General features: G+C 35.5%; 4 protein-coding genes across 26 annotated transcripts; 3 read left to right on the forward strand and 1 right to left on the reverse strand.

Moving 5' to 3' along the window:
• The first annotated feature begins 980 nt into the window (after positions 1 to 980).
• LOC140826417 (protein ABA DEFICIENT 4, chloroplastic-like) lies at positions 981 to 3,630 on the forward strand. 2 transcript variants are annotated; one of them, XM_073188704.1, is made up of 6 exons: positions 984 to 1,223; positions 1,534 to 1,771; positions 2,254 to 2,357; positions 2,540 to 2,668; positions 2,791 to 2,879; positions 3,224 to 3,455. In XM_073188704.1, the coding sequence occupies exons 1-6, from the start codon at positions 1,173 to 1,175 to the stop codon at positions 3,375 to 3,377; spliced, it is 765 nt and encodes a 254-aa protein (XP_073044805.1). In that variant the 5' UTR covers positions 984 to 1,172; the 3' UTR covers positions 3,378 to 3,455. The 2 variants fall into 2 exon arrangements, with proteins under 2 accessions (XP_073044806.1, XP_073044805.1); XM_073188705.1 differs by lacking the exon at positions 2,791 to 2,879 and having other exon boundaries at positions 981 to 1,223; positions 3,224 to 3,630.
• LOC140826416 (elongator complex protein 5) lies at positions 3,362 to 6,815 on the reverse strand. Of its 3 annotated transcripts, none has more exons than XM_073188701.1 (10): positions 6,700 to 6,815; positions 6,075 to 6,329; positions 5,902 to 5,994; positions 5,643 to 5,809; positions 5,496 to 5,542; positions 5,103 to 5,172; positions 4,618 to 4,844; positions 4,405 to 4,494; positions 4,127 to 4,202; positions 3,362 to 4,012 (listed from the first exon to the last, which is right to left on the reverse strand). In XM_073188701.1, the coding sequence occupies exons 2-10, from the start codon at positions 6,239 to 6,241 to the stop codon at positions 3,825 to 3,827; spliced, it is 1,125 nt and encodes a 374-aa protein (XP_073044802.1). In that variant the 5' UTR covers positions 6,242 to 6,329; positions 6,700 to 6,815; the 3' UTR covers positions 3,362 to 3,824. The 3 variants fall into 3 exon arrangements, with proteins under 3 accessions (XP_073044802.1, XP_073044801.1, XP_073044803.1); XM_073188700.1 differs by having other exon boundaries at positions 6,642 to 6,768; XM_073188702.1 differs by lacking the exon at positions 6,700 to 6,815 and adding an exon at positions 6,633 to 6,648.
• On the forward strand, positions 6,708 to 10,098 carry LOC140826418 (chloroplastic group IIB intron splicing facilitator CRS2-B, chloroplastic-like). Of its 7 annotated transcripts, XR_012116816.1 has the most exons (10): positions 6,907 to 7,054; positions 7,336 to 7,559; positions 7,755 to 7,839; positions 7,988 to 8,055; positions 8,624 to 8,674; positions 8,767 to 8,840; positions 9,170 to 9,228; positions 9,327 to 9,403; positions 9,614 to 9,739; positions 9,897 to 10,098. XR_012116816.1 is itself a non-coding variant. In XM_073188710.1 (9 exons), the coding sequence occupies exons 2-9, from the start codon at positions 7,344 to 7,346 to the stop codon at positions 10,011 to 10,013; spliced, it is 747 nt and encodes a 248-aa protein (XP_073044811.1). In that variant the 5' UTR covers positions 6,708 to 6,782; positions 7,336 to 7,343; the 3' UTR covers positions 10,014 to 10,098. The 7 variants fall into 7 exon arrangements, 6 of the variants coding, with proteins under 6 accessions (XP_073044811.1, XP_073044809.1, XP_073044807.1 ...); XM_073188710.1 differs by lacking the exons at positions 6,907 to 7,054; positions 9,614 to 9,739 and adding an exon at positions 6,708 to 6,782; XM_073188708.1 differs by lacking the exon at positions 9,614 to 9,739 and having other exon boundaries at positions 6,893 to 6,981.
• Positions 10,099 to 10,608: 510 nt separating this feature from the next.
• On the forward strand, positions 10,609 to 15,861 carry LOC140826414 (chloroplastic group IIA intron splicing facilitator CRS1, chloroplastic). Of its 14 annotated transcripts, none has more exons than XM_073188693.1 (11): positions 10,609 to 11,658; positions 12,001 to 12,481; positions 12,959 to 13,089; positions 13,179 to 13,529; positions 13,607 to 13,763; positions 14,223 to 14,512; positions 14,615 to 14,674; positions 14,810 to 14,884; positions 15,297 to 15,390; positions 15,483 to 15,509; positions 15,690 to 15,861. In XM_073188693.1, exons 1-8 carry the CDS (start codon positions 10,741 to 10,743, stop codon positions 14,861 to 14,863), a joined length of 2,442 nt encoding a protein of 813 aa, XP_073044794.1. In that variant the 5' UTR covers positions 10,609 to 10,740; the 3' UTR covers positions 14,864 to 14,884; positions 15,297 to 15,390; positions 15,483 to 15,509; positions 15,690 to 15,861. The 14 variants fall into 14 exon arrangements, with proteins under 14 accessions (XP_073044794.1, XP_073044796.1, XP_073044797.1 ...); XM_073188695.1 differs by having other exon boundaries at positions 15,319 to 15,390; XM_073188696.1 differs by having other exon boundaries at positions 15,324 to 15,390.
• The last annotated feature ends 1,702 nt before the right edge of the window (positions 15,862 to 17,563 follow it).

A 17,563-nucleotide genomic window follows, 5' to 3' on the forward strand; every position in this document is an offset into this window, starting at 1 on the left:
GAGACGTTATAGAATGGTATTAGAGAGAGTCACTAATAGGAACACTGAGAAGAAAGTGTCATGCTATTAAGCAAAGTGCTACATGGGTGCATGAGAGTCACATTTGAAAACTGCGTAACAAAATGCTATATCACGAGAGTCACTTATGGAATTGTGTAGACCTAGGTACGGGGAGTGAAAAATGAACAACTTCATAATCATGAGACGATATGTGAGTCGTTACAGAAAAGATTAAACATGTTGTAGATTTGTTTTTTTTTTAATTAACTTAATGTGGTTTGTAATTTTTATTTTCATGAAATGTGTTATAATATCTATGTGCTTTGTAATTTATATTTTCATGGCATGTGTTTTAGTATATGTATAATCCACTTTTCTAGTACTAATGTTATTTATGTTGTATTTCAATTTTGTGTATTTTGAGTAATTTTTACAAATTAGTTGTAGACAAGCTGTTTTGATATATCCGTTATGAATTTTTCTAATTATTTCTAATTTAATTGTTGAATAAAATTATAATATTAAATTACGTATGAAATTGAAATTAATTAAAGTATTGAAAAATTTATTAGAAAATTATAAATCATTTTATTATATGAAAAAATAAAAAAGATATTTAATCGTGAATGTGAATATATATGATATACTTGAGGAGTGGACGGTTTTGATCAATAAATATTTGGACGTTGGCAAAGAATCTTTTGTGAACCAATGGATAAATCCCACTTGCAAAACGCCCTGCATGTGCGCCACATGTAAAACTCAATGAATTCAAATAACCCAAAAAGCTAAATGCAAGCTTTTTCATCCCATTGCCATTTGGCTGTCTCCTCCTATTTGGCTAACCTCCATTAGTTGGGTCCTAATTATGACACCATTCATTGCGCTAAATTACACTAACTTTCATGCATCAATGTTTTAAAATAATATTGCTTTTCAACGTCAAGACCTACCTTTCTCGACTCCACCTGAACTTCCATTCTCTTCAAAAGTCATGTTTTTTATTATAAAAATTTGAACCTTCTACTTGTGTCAACTGGTTATTGGTTGCACTTTCTATATAAAACGCAGGATGGAACTGTTTCTTGGACGTGGGAATCGAACAGATTTTGATTGTTTTCACTCAGTAATTTTTTCGGGCTTTTGAAAAGTTTTCCTACTGTATTCTCAACATGGTTTTGTCTCCATGCTTCTTTAGCTCTCAAATCTGCGTTTCATTTAAGGTACATGCGGTTTCAGTGATTTGGTGCTTATGTGGTTTATGTATCAATGAAATGTCCCTCTGAAGATTTTTTTTGCTTTCTAGTTAGTTCTTAGTCAGGGAATTGTTGATTCTCTTCCATGTATATTTTATCTGTCAAACCATGGAAGGTATTTCGCAGTTTCACTAGCGTGTTAATTTCTTGAGACCTATAACAGCGATATGCTAAATTGCTCGTCTATTCGAAATTTTCGAGCCCATAACGATACCGGAACCATGTTATTTCATGAGCTTATGTTTAATATTTGAAACTTCGGAACATAAATTTGTAGGCCGACCGCCCAAGATTGCCTTCAAGAATCTCGAGTCGAAAGAGAATTGGCCGGAGTAGAAATTCTGCTCCTGAAGAAATGGTTAGTGTTCTGTTTGGCCAAAAAGTGATGGGTAAGGAAGTGAAGACATGTATCTGTATCGGCTGGAGTTTTCTTGGAGGATCAAAAACCGTCAGAAGACCAAATCATGGAAGGATCACTTATCCAGAGAGGAAGAGCTTGGCCGTAAACGCTGCATGTAAATCTTTCATTTCTGAACCATTTTGATTCATTTACATAGTTTTGGAGTACGTACATATTCGCCTAATTTATCTGGAACCAGCTTCTCAACTTTAAAGAACTTGCACATGTAACCATTGATTTTTTTATTTGTGTCATGAGTCAATGAGATTGTCATTTGCTACACTTGATATTAAATATTTGTTTAGTTTATGATTAAAAACATGGGAAAATACTACCGGTATGGCAACAACAGTTAGACGGTATGGTTTTGGGATGACTCAACCCAAAACAGGCGGGATCGACATCATCTAATGATTAAAGTTAAATGAGAGAAAAACTCCAGCGTAGTATAGTATATCCGATGGATAATAGTCCAATGACACTTACCATGTCTATGGAAACATTTAATTTCCAAGCTTGTCATTTATACAATGCAGCAAAGATTTAAAACTTGTGGAACTTAAATTAAAAAGCTTTCTCCATCTTTTCCATTCGCAGGGCTACTAAGTTCTGAGGTTGTTGCTGATGTGGCTTTTACAATGGGTACAGTAGCTGTCCTTCCATTTTATGCTTGTATGGTTGTAGCACCTCGAGCAGAGATTGTAAGCACACTAACCTTTTAACCGACTTTCCTAACTTTTCAGCATTTGATAATTGAACTCAATTAACGAGCACGACAATCATTTCGACATTCGTTACAAAGTGATGATGCTCCAGAAAAAAAAAACTTGAATCGTTTTGTGTGAAGTGAAGCCTTAGATTCTTTCTGTATTATGTTATGCAGACTAAGAAACTAGTGGCAAGCAACATACCGTATATGGTTCTTGGAACATTATACACTTATCTCCTGTATCTGTCATGGACGCCAGAGACGATTCGATTGATATTTGGTAGCAAATACTGGTTACCAGAGGTGCGGTTTTACTAGTAATGTCTATTCTATTACATTATATTCTTTGGGTTTCACTCTAAATGTTTTTTAGAAGAAAAACAGTAATCAACTTGGGACTGAAATTCTTATGATTTGTTGTTCAGTTGCCTGGTGTAGCTAAGATGTTCTCCAGTGAGATGACATTGGTTTCTGCTTGGATCCATTTATTGAATGTAGATCTTTATGCAGCAAGGTTCTATCTTCCAAACATCAATAAATTACATCAATGCAATCTTATTTCAAATCTCATGCTATCCCTTTCTCGCTCTGATTGGACGTTGATTCATTTTTTGAAAGAACACTTGTTGGCATATGGTAAATGTCTTGAAATGTGGCAGAGACGGAGCAAGGATCCCAATATCGAAAATTCCATTAGCATCAAAATTCAAAAATTTAACGGCCTGTATTCCCCAGGCTACGCGACTCCGCCACTGTTACATGTCAAACATTCATACAGAAGGCATCGATGTAATTTACCAATTTGTGTCTTCTGTTTGTGATGAGAGGGTTTTGACGAGTATGTTTTTCATTAAACAGGCAGGTTTATCACGATGGACTGCTGAACGACGTAGAGACGAGGCACTCTGTCGCTCTTTGCCTGCTGTTTTGCCCAATTGGAATCCTAGTACATTTTATCACCAAAGCACTAAGCAGACAAAACAGAAAACATGGAAATACAGTGACCAAGTAACAGAATTTTCATTAATCATGTGCAGCAGTTTTCATGTAATGAAACAAAAGATTTCAATGGTTATTTACCTTTACTATCTTTACTAGGATTGGAGGTTTTACAATATAAATTACTGTAAAATTTCTTTATATAAGTAAGGATCTGCGCGGATAGAGGCAGCGAGCAGCCTCGAGAAAACAAATATAATGAACAGGTATGCCAAGAGAACAATAAGTAACGGTATACGAGCCATACAGAGACATCAACTTTGTGATCTCGGATCCATTTAACCTGTATCTGATGATTTTTCCAATCTCAGCAGCATAAACTATATCCTAGAGCATGGCCTCGTGAATATCATCAGTAAGTGTACTGGTACATGACCTCCAAACCGCAGAACCTTCCATCAGTAGACCCACAACCCTTATCATAGTAATCAGAACTTCATATAAAAGTCCATCCTCTTTGTCATATGTCCAAATCGTCATCTGGATCCTCGTCTGAATCTGGCATCTCATCATCCGAGTCACGGAAATAGATAATCTCGCCTTTTGAAGGATCAGTTGCCTGCACTCTCTCAGAAGCATTTTTCAACCCTTCTTCACCAGCATCGAGTGGTTTCCGACCATCATATATTTGAATATTTTTACCGTTTCCTTGATGTTTATGTAAAGGTTAACGATAAAACTCAGGGTAAACAGAAAAAATGAATAATTTAGATTCGATAAAACAAGGAAACATAGTATTTACACTTCAAGATGTATACACACCCTGGTGCTCAAACGGAAGGACAACTTTTGCCCGATCATTTCGCTCCTTCTCAGACAACTGTAAATTGAACTGGACCTGCCAAGGACAAAGAATAGCTGTGAACCATTTGGATATTTTTTTCTCGTTTACGTGATTGTCAGAATTATATGGTGGTATCTCCCTACATAAGGTGTACTGTTGTTTGGTTTATTGCACAATTAGCCGGTGAAGTTAGGAACTTTATGGTTAGACACTAATATATTAACCAAGTTTCAACAAAGATTAAATGTCCACTGACCTTAGGCACGATACTTTGAGAAATTAAATCATCTTCAAACGAAACAGGTGAAAATTTGATGCCAGATTTCTCAACACGAAGCTCTTCATGCTAAAACAAAATATCAATAAAATAAAATGATCAGTTAGTTTCAGATCACAAAATAACTAAACTGAATAGACAGAGGTACGTATAAATATCAACTTCTTTGGGCCGCATTGGGGGAGGTTATACCATCACTCTGACACGTCCATTTCTGCGTTTCAATCGCACACAGAACTTTCCTCTCCTTAAATTTTGTTCCATCCAAGAAATATTCTCAGAATTTCTCCTCTGTTCATCGACAAGGCGAGCCATTGGTTCTATACTTGCCTGCATAGACGACATGTACTCCAGAGCAGCAGTAATCCCATTGTCGTGCAGGTCTGAATGTAATAACCAAAACAAGCAAGATACATTGTCTGCAATCAGAAATAAAATATCTTATATGTCAGATTTTACAAGATCGATATAAAGGGAAACATTTCTATCAAGATTAAGAACCAACGCCTTAATTTTATTTAGAGTTGGTAGAAAAAATTCTTGTTTGTTTGCTGCTTTTGAATTTTCTAATTTATAGTTTATGTAAGTAAATTAAAAATTCACGTGGAACTTTGTTGTCATCATTTTTTACCGATTCCTACAAAAATCTGCATAGATTCCTATAAAAATCTGCGTACCATGGCTCCGAAGGTTGCTTAAAATCACAGCAACGGATGTGAGAGAGGTAAGTCTTAGCATCTCACTAACCTGGAATAAAAATGGAAGCTCATGGAGTTGCACGCCAGCAAGCAAAAATGAGTGTGGAAACAAATGGTCAAATGTCCCAAAAGGATAAACTTCAAATTTTATTTATTCAAACTCCTTAAATATATTACTAGTGATCCCGATTCACAATTTAAAAAATGAATTTACGTTCATGTAGGAGAGTAAAGTTCAATAAAAAGACTCAAGAATTCAATTGTCAACCCCCATTTTTAAATCTCAATACTGTGAATACAAGTCAACAAAAAACAGATGCAATTCACTTTGAAACAATTTGAAATAATCTTCTGACAGAAAATCCAAATTACCGAATCTATGGCAACCATAAAACGTCCTTTTCCATCTCCAATCATTTCTGCAATCACAAATTCACCACATTACATGGAATTTTTCTTTATAATAAACCAATTATTCAAACACTGGACAGTGATGGAGCAGAGTATTCAAGTTCTAACCTTTCCCCAGTTCGACAATGTACGAGGATAATTTCTCCAAGTCCTCAACATTTTCACACAGTTTAACTGTAATTGAAGATCCACCAGTAAGGTTTTTGACAATCCCGTTCTCTACGAGCTTTCTTTTCCAACCAAATGGATCTGAGTAGCAGTCCACAACCTTAATCCTGTTAAAATTTCAAAATAGAACCAATAATCTCAACCTAATTTATCAAACAATCTTCATAAAGTTGGAAAACAAAAAGCACAGACTTCAGACCATGTACTGGAAGAGGCAACATCATATCCTTGGCTCTTCAATAACTCTTCATAGTATATTGGACTACGGGACAATGCAACCAACACAATGCCTCTGCAAACAAAGAAAACAATGGAATTAAAACTATAATTTATTCAGAACTTAAAGATTACAATTTGAACAACCATCCTGACTTAGATTGACATCTATGGGACAGAACGAAGGAGCAGACTTGGCAGAGGATATGATCTAAGACAAAGAGTCCTAGGGGACAACGAATCGTATCCTTTATAGTGAGTGCTGGTGCATGCTCTCCTTCCAAACCACCGTCTCGAAGCGTTCTGCAAATTGATTCTGCCATTTTCTTTTTTCTGATGCCGCACTTTTAGCCGCAAAATTAATCACAGGTCTCGGGGTTCAGCGTCATGCTACTGTTAGCAGTCACCGTTCTAGATATGATGTAGAAGAAGGATTACAGGCCGATTATTTGTTATAAAAAAATGTAAACTAAAAATTTCATGACAAATATTATCGACGGTAAAAGAAAATTGCACTTTTCAATATGATGAAAATTATTTTCAACCCCCGAAGCTGTTTTCCGTAAACCAAAAACCATCATAATCTCCAATATAATCACACCAAACTTCATGAATACAAAAATTGTTCTCGAGGGTTCTAAAATAAAAATTTAACCCAGCAATGAATAGCAAACGAATTTAATCCAAACAATAACACCCTCTTAATATTTGGACTGGATTGACCTGAGAGACGGGAGAAAATCTTTAAATCGAATAGCGAGAGAGGGTGCCCGTTTAGAACCTCGTGTAGTTGAAGCGGCCGGAACCGGAGAATGAAGCAAAACAGAGCCATTAGCTTCGTAGGTCTAATGGGCTTTCCATGAGGTAAATCTAAAATTGGTTCATGGGCCTTGATTTGGCACCTAAGTGTACTCTAAAGTCTAATCTGATCACATAAAGACTCGAGTTTTAGCCGATTTTCGGTTTTTTTTTTTTAAAAAAAAAAATATTATTATTAGATTTCGTTACGAATCCTCTATCACATCAGTTGTTCTTGCTGCCTGCGCCTCTAGTGGAAATCCGTGTACACTGCTCTTCTGTATACCGTAGTTCTATTTCTACTCCCCACTCAATTTGGATTATAAAACAAGGTAGATGTGTGCTGCTTAATTTGTTCTTTAGAAAAATTATGTGAGAATCCACCCTCTTCACCTGCCCGTGTGTTGTTTTTGTTTGGGTGAATTCTCGAGCATGCGATTTTTCCTAATTTTATTTTTTGACCTTTCGAACTATTGTCAAAGTTCGTGTATTTTTCTCCCGTTTTGCTCGTGTTCATTGGTTTATATCCTTTATGCGTTAGATTAGTTGATTTTCTGCCCGTTCGGCGTGTGAAACTATTTGCCGCTAATCTGGCATGATAGCAAATTTTTATTTTCAGGTTGATCTATGCTTTCTGCTGTCTTTTCCCCAAATAATTCTTCGAGTTACATATCTAATTCGAGGATCGAAATTCCCCCGTTTTTTCGAAAACATGCAACTTCAAGTAGACTTTGGGTCTCTGCTTCATTGCCAGAGATGAAAGAAGTAAAGACCGAGTATACTCCATGGCTGATTGCTGGATTGGGGAACCCTGGAAACAAGTATCACGGAACCCGGCATAATGTATTTCTTCTGCTCATTAACTTGCATATTTCTTGGCTTTTGGATCATGTTGGTTTCCTTCTTCTTCTTTGTTTTTCCTTTTTTTGAGTTTCATTTTGGTTTCCTTCTTCTTCTTTGTTTTTCCTTTTTTTTGAGTTTCATTTTGGTTTTAATTGATTTATATTTGATGTTTATTCTCAGACTCTGTGGAAATAGATTGGATTTGGAATGATTGATTGCATCTCTCAAGCCGAAGGAATTTTGATGAACACCATACAGTCCAAGGCATTGGTTGGAATAGGTGATTGTTTAGCCATTTTTTGTGTTTTTATAATTTTTACCTCCTCCAGAACATAGAGCAAATAAAGTTGAAGTGATATTATGTAGATCTTGTTCTGTCATTGCAATTTTTATTGATTAAATTTCGTCTTATAGAAAATTTGGTGCAGGTTCCATTGGAGAGGTTCCTATTTTATTGGTCAAGCCTCAGACATATATGAATTTCAGTGGTGAGTCGGTATGTGACTATTTTCTTACTGGTTTCTTTCTTTTGATGAATTGTGTATTTCTTAGTTATTTAGTCAGATTCAATTTTAAAAAGGGGATATTAGGAGGGAAAAGTAATTCTGTATAGATGTGGTCAAAACTCAAAACCTCAGTTTCAATCTGTCTTTTATTTTTGTAAAATTCTTTAATATTAACTAGCTTCTTTAACAATACCAGTAAAAAGCCTCTTTGCTTCCTAGTAACTTTGAAGGAGAATGTCATTATCAGTTTGCTTGAGAATGCCATATTGATTATGATCCCAATGCATGGGTTCTCAGTGGCTCGAAAATTTCATTGGGTCAATCAAGTTACAAGTTTGATTCTGTACACCATATTTCTGGTAGTTTCAGATGTTAATTGTCTATTTGAGGTGGTTAGCAAATTACCATGGCAGAGCCTTGGTTACCATCCGTTATTATTTGGATATCAAATAGCAGAATATATGGCATGCATACTCCCATTTTCTTTATGTGGATTAGCATGGAGTTTTGATTACAAAGCCATTACATGATGTAACATTTTCTTTCTCGTGCTATCAGGTTGGGCCACTCGCTGCTTATTATCAAGTTCCTTTGCGACACATCCTACTGGTCAACAATTCTTATAATTTGTTATAGTAGAATTATTCTTTTATATCATATTTTCTCTTTACTTGTGGCTACGTTTTGAACAATTCCTGTAGGTTTATGATGAAATGACCTTACCAAATGGAGTTTTGAGGCTGCAGCCCAAAGGAGGACATGTTCATCATAACGGGTATATTCCAGCTTTTTACATGTGAATAACATTGTTGCAGCAAATGCCCTCACAATCGATGAGATTTGATTATTTTGGAATATCACTCCTGTTTTTGTGTATGAAAGCATTTCGAACAAAAAACCATACCTATATAGAGTATGGGATTGTTTTTAGCCTAGCAACTATTTTTCGGTGACCAATTTGAGTCATTGATACTTCTGAAGTGTTCTTTCACAAATATAAATGAATTTGTATCATTTCTAGCTGTCACGAGTCAGATTTTTGAATTCTTATCTTCTCTGCATTTTGTAAACTAAAATAAACTGTGTCCTTTATTTGCTATACAGTGTAAAGAGTGTTATGCAGCATTTAGATGGTCGCCGTGAATTTCCTCGGTTTTGCATAGGTTTGTCTCTTAACACCCGTTCTTGGTTCTAGTTCTACCATGATGAAATTCAATTTCACTTGCAAAGCTTGAGCGAAATGTGATTATATACACTGCAGGTGTCGGTAATCCGCCAGGTACCATGGACATGAGGGCTTATCTTCTTCAGAAATTCAGCCCCTTAGACAGAAGGCAGGTACGTAAAAATTGTCGAGGTGACTTCAACATGGTACATTATGTTATTGCTATTGTAGGCCTTAGCAATGAACACATCTTTTCTCTATTTTGCTCAGAGTACCTAGTGAACACGGTGATTGATTGATGATTATCATTGAATTGTTATGTGGGTTCAATGCTGGTCTCAAAATGTTTGCACATAATGCATTAATAATCGATCAGGGAGCAGCTCGTCACAGGAATATAAGAGTTGAACTCGGGCGTGGATGTTTCAATCTTGAGTTCGAGTGCTTGTCGAGCTACTCTAGTTCTAGCCACACATGTTTAGTTTTTTCTCAATGTTATTTAATGACAGGTCTTCGAGTTATTTCGATTTTTTTAAGAAGTTTCAAAATTTTGGATTTTGTTTAGCAAACTATAAACTTGTGAATGCCGAAGTCAACTAGTTAGATTTTTGATTGAATCAAATGGAATTTGAGCTTAGTGAAACACTCTATTTTCTGTTAAAATAGGTTGATGCTGCTCTTGAACAAGGGGCCGAGGCTGTGAGGACGCTAGTGTTGGAAGGCTTCAGCAATCGAATTACCAGATTCAATCTGGATCAGAAATACAAGTACAACAAAGTTTGACTCGGATTATGATAATGCAAAATAGGACAAGATGTACAATTTTTCTATCATCAATGTCCAAATTTCTACCATTTTCAATTCTCTAGTTCAAATTTCTGTTTCACTTTATTTGTAGGATTAATCAAAGTTTGTAAGTTGATGAAATAGATTACCAAATTTAACTAGGTATCTGGGGTAAAATCAGAATCCAGATACATTTTATAATCGATCTTTTTATAAAAAAATAATCTGAGCAGATACGAATATATGATACTAACCCATTTGTATGAATTTGTTTATTCTCATTTAAAGGATAAAATTATGCGCGGTTTCTTCAAGATGTGAAATGATATCGGAACAGTTTTGTAAACCCAATCACCGAAAAAAAAAGATCCAATCACGAAAACCCTTTGGTTAATAGACATATTGTAAAATTTTATTTGTTTTTATTTTTTGTAGATAATATATTATTGTTTTTAAGTTAAATTTAATTTTTTAAAATATATATAAAATCATGATATGTGACTCAAGAGTGTCATGTCATAGTTAAGTACGAAAGTGGGCAAAATTGGTGGACGGAATATCAAAATTATGTATTTTTGTTCAAAGCCATTTCACATTTTGCCAAATTGTGAATGACTCTTGGCTGTCTAGCTGCACAGCTTCCACAAAAATATCAACTCCTACAACAAGAAAATCTTTCCACAGATAAGTCTACGATTCTTCCACCATTCGAGTATCCCATCCCATGTCTCCTCCTCTCCCCTTTTCTGCTTCTAACAGAGTCGCTTCTTGTCCCCATAATTCCACACTTGTTTTACATTCGTTTCTCTTGTTTAATCCAGCTAAATCTCCGGGAATCACCTTTTCTGGCCCTCGGATTAATGCCAGTAGCAGCACAAAAGTGGAAAGCAGAAGCGCTGAATGTGGAAGCCAAAAATTTTATCCAAAATCTTCAGAACCCATCTCGGATTCAGGTTCACCTATGAAAACGCACACTGCGCCATGGATGAATGGACCTCTCCTTGTTAAACCCGAGGAGATTTTGCGATTTAGAAGGCCAAAAAGTAATAAAGATCACACCTTGGACAGATTTGGGGATCATCCTGACATAGCTTTGACCGGAAAAGTGGGTGGTGGGAGAGGCAAGGTGGCAATGAAGAGAATCTATAAAGGGATTGAGAAGCTCCAAGAATCGCAAGAGGTAGAGGAAATCCAAAAGGAACCAGAAAATGTTAAGTATATATTTCCACCAAATGAATTCTGGGGGGATGGGGGTTATGAAAATGATGCTGAAGTAGGGAGAACTTTCGAGGTGGTTCAGGAACCATTCAAAACTGTTGAATTTGGCATTCCACTGGAAGAGGTTGAGAAGGGAGAAAAATCGAAAAAATTACCTTGGGAGAGAGAGGAAAGAATGGTAACTACGAGGGTAAAGAAGGAGAAAGTGGCGACAGCTGCTGAATCGACCCTTGATGGAGAGTTGCTAAGAAGGTTGAGAAGTGAGGCAGCGATAATGAAAACATGGGTGAAGGTTAAAAAGGCAGGGGTTACTGAGGCTGTTGTTAATCAAGTTATTCTTATTTGGAGAAGTGATGAGCTTGCTTTGCTTAAATTTGATCTTCCTTTGTGTCGAAACTTGGATAGAGCTCGAGAAATAGTCGAGGTCAGCTTCATATTAAGTGCAAAGTTCCTTTATTATAAGAAATGTATATGCTATTGTTTGTTGAATTTGGTTGTTTTGCCTTCATTATATGCAAGTGTTGACAAAATATATGATGCCCCCAGGGTTTGGGACATTTTTCGTGTACATTTATTCATAACAGTTTAGTATTCAACCATTACTAGTTTTAGGATGGGTTTGCAATTTACGCATTACTTTCGTATTAACTTCTCATATCAGTATATTACAAGTATCATTGGGAGAGTGTCCTTTCCGAAAGTGCCATATTTTTCAATATCATTCTACTTTGAAATGCTGATGTATATTCTTAATAATGCTGAGCAGCTGAAGACTGGAGGTGTTGTAGTATGGAGTAAAAAAGACTTTCTTGCGGTTTATAGAGGTTGCAACTATGTCTCAAGGTCGAGGCATCATCCGAAGATTTATCAAAACCCTACTTGTGATCGGAAACGTTCTTCCTCGTCTATGAATTATGAAAAGAGCACAACCATTGATCAATTAAATTTTGTAGATAGTAGTCCGGGCGAAATGAGCCACGGAAAAGATGGTAAATGGGAAATTCCATGTATCGCACCACTTTATGAAAGAGAATCCGACAGGTTATTGGATGAGTTAGGACCCCGGTTTGTCGATTGGTGGATGCCAAAGCCTTTACCAGTGGATGCAGATTTGCTTCCGGAACATAGTCCTGGATTTAAGACGCCGTTTAGGCTTTGTCCTCCTCATACTAGATCACAGCTGACTGACTCTGAACTTACGTATTTGCGGAAGATTGCTCGCCCTTTACCAACTCATTTTGTTCTTGGTACGCATGTTTCCTCTGTACTGTTGTACACTTTGAATTCCATCACTTTTTGGTCAGATTTCATCGTTAAACTGCACCACAAACTCGGTTTTTTCAGTTGAAAGTTCCATTTCAGTCTTTAGAGTTTTAGTTTCACAGTAGGACGGACATCAGGAAAACTGTGTTTGGAAACAATTATGCGAATAGTTCTTGGGGTGTAGTAATAACTGTCCTCTTGTTCAATGTAGCTGCCTATATGGCACAACGATGAAAACATGGTGTTTGAACTGCTCTGTGGTTTTAAAGGAGTGTAATAATAGTTGTCCTGTTGTTCAGTGTAGCTGTCTATATGGCACAACAATGAAAGCTTGATATTGAACTGTTCTATAGTTTTAATAGTTTGAGTTTCATCATCATTATCACTTACAGCTTTTAGTATGTCACATTATATACGCGCAGTCCTACAGTTTTGACTGAATTTCTGTTTTGAGTTTTTAGGAAGAAATAGGAAGCTGCACGGACTAGCTACAGCCATTCTTAAATTGTGGGAAAAATGCCATATAGCAAAGATTGCTCTAAAGTGGGGGATTCCAAACACCGACAACGAGCAAATGGCACATGAGCTCAAGGCAAGTGCGTCATGTTCATGATTTGTAACTTGTATCTTTCAGAATCCAAAATAATATTGGCATTTATGATCATGTTGACACTGATACAGATTCTCACTGGAGGAACTCTTTTATTGCGAAATAAGTTCTTAATAATTTTTTATAGAGGGAAGGATTTTCTTCCCTCAAAAGTTGCAAACCTTGTTGCTGAGCGAGAAACGGAGCTCACGAGTTGCCATGTTCATGAAGAAACTGCAAGGCTAAAAGCAAGTGAAACCTTTTCTATCACCCATGAACATGCAATTGATTCTGGCATCATTGGCACTTTATCAGAGTTCCATAATATTCAATCAGGAGGCAGGAACCTGCCAAAGGGGAAGAGTGAAATTGAAGTTCAACTGGAAGCAGAACAAGAGGCCCTGGAAAGGGAAATCAGATATCAGCAGCGGAGGCATTTTATTGTAAACTTATATTGTTTTTTTCTACAGTGTTTGTCTAATAAAAGGCCGGCATTTATATGTTGACTGCTATATGTCAGCTTAAGAAGAAGATAGAGAGATCAGCTTACACATTAGATAAACTAAACCATGCATGGAGACGCTCCGAGAAAGATCCAGACCAAGAAATTATATCCCAAGAGGAGCGAGAATGCCTGTGTATGATGGGATTGAAATTGGATAGCAGTTTAGTCCTAGGTAAACACAAAATAAGTACTTATGTTTGAATTTCTACTTTGGTGTGGTTTTTTTGTAGTCGAGTACATATTTATTTAATTAGTCATTATGGTATATTGTCAGACTAAGAGCTTGTCGCACCAAAAGATAAAGCTGGTAGAAAGACAATTTTATAACTGAGGGTAACAAAGTAAATGAAATTTGGAACCGTATGGTGATATAAGTATAATGTGCAAGTTGTTATACCATGTAGGTAAACACTTAGGACACAAGGGTAGTTGTTATCGCCAAGAATGTTCCTTCCAATAGTTTTTACCAATTTGTAATTAATGTGAATCAAACACGAGATCTTGACTTTGATATAATTGTAAGATTGAGCTTTATATGTTACACTAAAAACTATAGTGATGGTACTGGTGCAATTCATCTTACACTCACATATGCTTTCAAGAATTGATGTATTAATTTTTTTGGTTTCAGGAAGACGCGGAGTTTTTGATGGCGTCATAGAAGGCATGCATCAACACTGGAAGCATAAAGAAATTGTGAAAGTGATTACGATGCAGAAAAAGTTTTCACAGGTCATTGATACCGCAAAATTCCTCGAAACAGAGAGTGGAGGAATCCTGGTCTCCGTAGTCAAAATTAAAATAGGGCATGCAATAATAGTTTATCGTGGGAAAAACTATAAACGTCCAAGATCCATGCCTCAAAATTTGCTGACCAATCGTGACGCATATTCAAGATCACTTGAAATGCAAAGGATTGGAGTAAGTGTACTTGGTCAATTTCCTATTTAAGTTGAAATATACGTACTTTTACTGTTGTGCTTGTGTCCAAATTTTTAATCTTCGTTTTTTTTGCTGCAACAGTCGCTGAAGTTCTTTGCCAAGCAAAGAGAGCAGAAGATTTGTGATCTAGAACTCCAACTGGTAAATAATATTGTCTATTGGATGAAACTTGTAGTTTTGCAACTGTGGCATAAATTTCTTGAATTCCTTCTGATGAAGCTTGTTTCCATTATCATTGTTTGATTGGGGATTAAAATGAACCTTCAAACATCGCAGGATGAATTGCAGAAGAGAATTCGATTACATGAGCAAATAGATGGTTCAATGTGATGTCATGCAGAACATGGCAAGGTCTGACCGTATTTATCTATAAACATAATCTGTGAACACACTTAGGGTGTGTTTGGTTGAGTGGAATAAATAAGGATAGATTAATAGTCAAATATTTATCGTTAAAATTTTAAGATGTTTTAATAATCATTTTGACCCGGTTTAAGATCCAATTTTATTAATCAAATAGTTATCCATAAAATTGGATCTTAAACCGGGTCAAAATGATTATTAAAACAACTTAAAATTTTAACGATAAATATTTGACTATTAATCTATCTTTATTTAATCCACTCAACCAAACACACCCTTAGGGTTCAAACCGGCACTTTTCTAAAAACTTTCCATTTTATTTAGAGGCATATTTAGGTATTTTAAAACTCCCAAAACGCTATATTCTTCATCCATCAAAATATGATCTCATGCTCACCAGCTACTTGCTTCATATCTTTTAGCCAAGATATGGAAATGGCATGAACCCAATCTATGACCACTTCTCTGGTACTACCAAGCAGGTTCGCTTTAAGGTACGAAGACATGCTATGTCCAGATTCTTTGTCAAATGGTTCGCTAGAAAGCGTCTGGCCTTTTTGAACTGATCATACAAGATGCCCTTCAGGTATCTACGCAGGGACGGAGCCAATGGGTGGTGCAGCAGCCCCCCTCAATTTTTTAATTTTATTGACTAGTTATCTGAAAATAATTATATATTTTTTTTTTCACTTTTCTTCCTAATATTTGTTCTTACACCTGTAAAATTTAAAAAACAAAAATTTGCCCTCCAACCTAAAGTTATTAAAGAAACACTTCCGAGATGACAGTGGAGCTTTTTTAGGATAATGGGACACCGCGGCCCTCATGTACGAGCTTGAAGCCTTGATATTCACTCAAAACAGGGCGATTCACTTCCAGGAAGGGATAGAGTGATGAATGACTAATCAGTAGCTTGAGCAATTCAAGACCATCTAAATAAAGCAAGCGAGATATATATATATATATATATATATATATATATATATATATATATATATATATATATATATATATATATATATATATATTCTCTAATTTTCTACTTTCCATCTTGGATAGGAGTTTATCTAAATTATTTTTTTAGAACAAGTGAGTCATAAGTTCTATTTGTTCTGTTCATGATGATCGCCTTGCTCGTTTATATAATAATAATAATAATAATAATAATTTTTTTATATATTCATAATAGTTAAAGATATTCTGAAGAAAAGAGTTACTTTTGCCAAGTTATGTAGATAATGATATCAATTTTTTTTAAATATTATTAATCATGTTAAGTTCTTTTGTATATTTAAATCGAATACGATATCACTGGATCGTATGTTGTACGTTATGTGTTTGTTTAACTAAGTAAAATGTAGTGAATTTGATATTAATTTATAGAATTGGTTAGTTACTGCACATATAGTTTTGAGTTTGAGCTTTGTGGACTCGTTTTCATTGAAAATATTGTAGTTTCCTCTTTGTATTAATTATTTTTATTTTTACAATTTTTTGTTTTTTTGAAGTTATTAGTTATTGTAAAGTTTTCTCTTTGTATTATTGATTTTTTTTTTACACTTTTTTGTTTTTCTTTTATTAAATTATTAGTTATGTGACGTCAATGTTAAATCGTCCGTTTTTAATTGTTATCATCATTAATAAATGAAGTGAATATATATATATATATAATATCTATTAAATAAATAATATACAACAACAAAATTCAATTATGTAATTTAGAAAATAAAACAATACACGTAAAACGAAAGCAATTATATATTTAGCATCACTTCGCTCATAACTCAACTTTCATATCTAAACAAAGACCCGTCTCTTTCATTTCGATTTCCTCTTCCTCTTTGATAAATGAGATTTAAGGGACTCCAAGCTGAAGCCTGCACCGAACCCCTGCCCAAACCCCAGCCCCACGCCCAAGCCGCATCCCATTCCAATCCCAAACACCGCACTCGGTTGGTTCCAACCCGAACCACCTAACCCTGCTCCGCCAACTACTCCCAGGCCGAGACCGACTCCAGCGCCGACTCCGGGACCCAATATGACGTCGTTGAGCTTCCTCCCTCTTTCGCTGAAGAATTCAATCATCGTTGATAGCTTGATTTCGAGCTCTCTGCTGGAGATCGATGGCCTTCCACTTCCAGAGAATGGGTTGCTGAATCCGTCTTGTTGATGTATATTGGGTTCTGGTTTCATTTCACTGGGTTGGTAGAGTCACGGCTCCGGATCGGATTGAGAGAATGGAGGTGTAGTGTATTAGAGATTGGAGAGCGTTTTGGGCTTGGAAGTGGCTATTCGGAAGCCCAAATAGTGTTTGGCCTGTAATAATATTTTATTTTTTATAATTTATGAACTATACGATCATTAAAATTAAAATAAGATTTAGATAGTTTTCTATATTTCCTTCAATATTTTAAAAAATAACATAAATGTAAATGTATATTTGGTATTCAAATTAATTAGTATCAATATAGTACTAGTTAACTTTGGCACATCATGGGTGAGTGTAGATTAAAATTTGATTAATATAACATATAACTGTTTGATAAAAACTTTGCATGAGATGGTCTCATGGATCGTATTTTTTGAGACGAATTTTTTATTTTTGGTCATTCATTAAAAAATTATTACTTTTTATGCTAAGATTTTACTTTTTATTGTGAATATCGG

Source organism: Primulina eburnea, chromosome 3 (assembly GCF_022965805.1).
Source record: "Primulina eburnea isolate SZY01 chromosome 3, ASM2296580v1, whole genome shotgun sequence".
NCBI classification, from domain to species: domain Eukaryota; kingdom Viridiplantae; phylum Streptophyta; class Magnoliopsida; order Lamiales; family Gesneriaceae; genus Primulina; species Primulina eburnea.

Excerpts from the sequence above, each read along its gene's own strand:
- LOC140826418 (XM_073188710.1), top strand. The coding sequence starts at position 7,344 with ATGCTTTCTGCTGTCTTTTCCCCAAATAATTCTTCGAGTTACATATCT. Across the intron at positions 7,840-7,987 it reads CAAGGCATTGGTTGGAATAG|GTTCCATTGGAGAGGTTCCT; the intron begins GTGATTGTTTAG and ends AATTTGGTGCAG. Across the intron at positions 8,056-8,623 it reads TGAATTTCAGTGGTGAGTCG|GTTGGGCCACTCGCTGCTTA; the intron begins GTATGTGACTAT and ends TCGTGCTATCAG.
- LOC140826414 (XM_073188686.1), top strand. The coding sequence starts at position 10,741 with ATGTCTCCTCCTCTCCCCTTTTCTGCTTCTAACAGAGTCGCTTCTTGT. Across the intron at positions 13,530-13,606 it reads AGCAGCGGAGGCATTTTATT|CTTAAGAAGAAGATAGAGAG; the intron begins GTAAACTTATAT and ends GCTATATGTCAG. Across the intron at positions 14,513-14,614 it reads TTGAAATGCAAAGGATTGGA|TCGCTGAAGTTCTTTGCCAA; the intron begins GTAAGTGTACTT and ends TTGCTGCAACAG.
- LOC140826417 (XM_073188704.1), top strand. The coding sequence starts at position 1,173 with ATGGTTTTGTCTCCATGCTTCTTTAGCTCTCAAATCTGCGTTTCATTT. Across the intron at positions 1,772-2,253 it reads CTTGGCCGTAAACGCTGCAT|GGCTACTAAGTTCTGAGGTT; the intron begins GTAAATCTTTCA and ends TTCCATTCGCAG. Across the intron at positions 2,880-3,223 it reads GTAGATCTTTATGCAGCAAG|GCAGGTTTATCACGATGGAC; the intron begins GTTCTATCTTCC and ends TTCATTAAACAG.
- LOC140826416 (XM_073188701.1), bottom strand. The coding sequence starts at position 6,241 with ATGGCAGAATCAATTTGCAGAACGCTTCGAGACGGTGGTTTGGAAGGA. Across the intron at positions 5,995-6,074 it reads TCCCATAGATGTCAATCTAA|AGGCATTGTGTTGGTTGCAT; the intron begins GTCAGGATGGTT and ends CTTTGTTTGCAG. Across the intron at positions 4,203-4,404 it reads CTCAAAGTATCGTGCCTAAG|GTCCAGTTCAATTTACAGTT; the intron begins GTCAGTGGACAT and ends TGTCCTTGGCAG.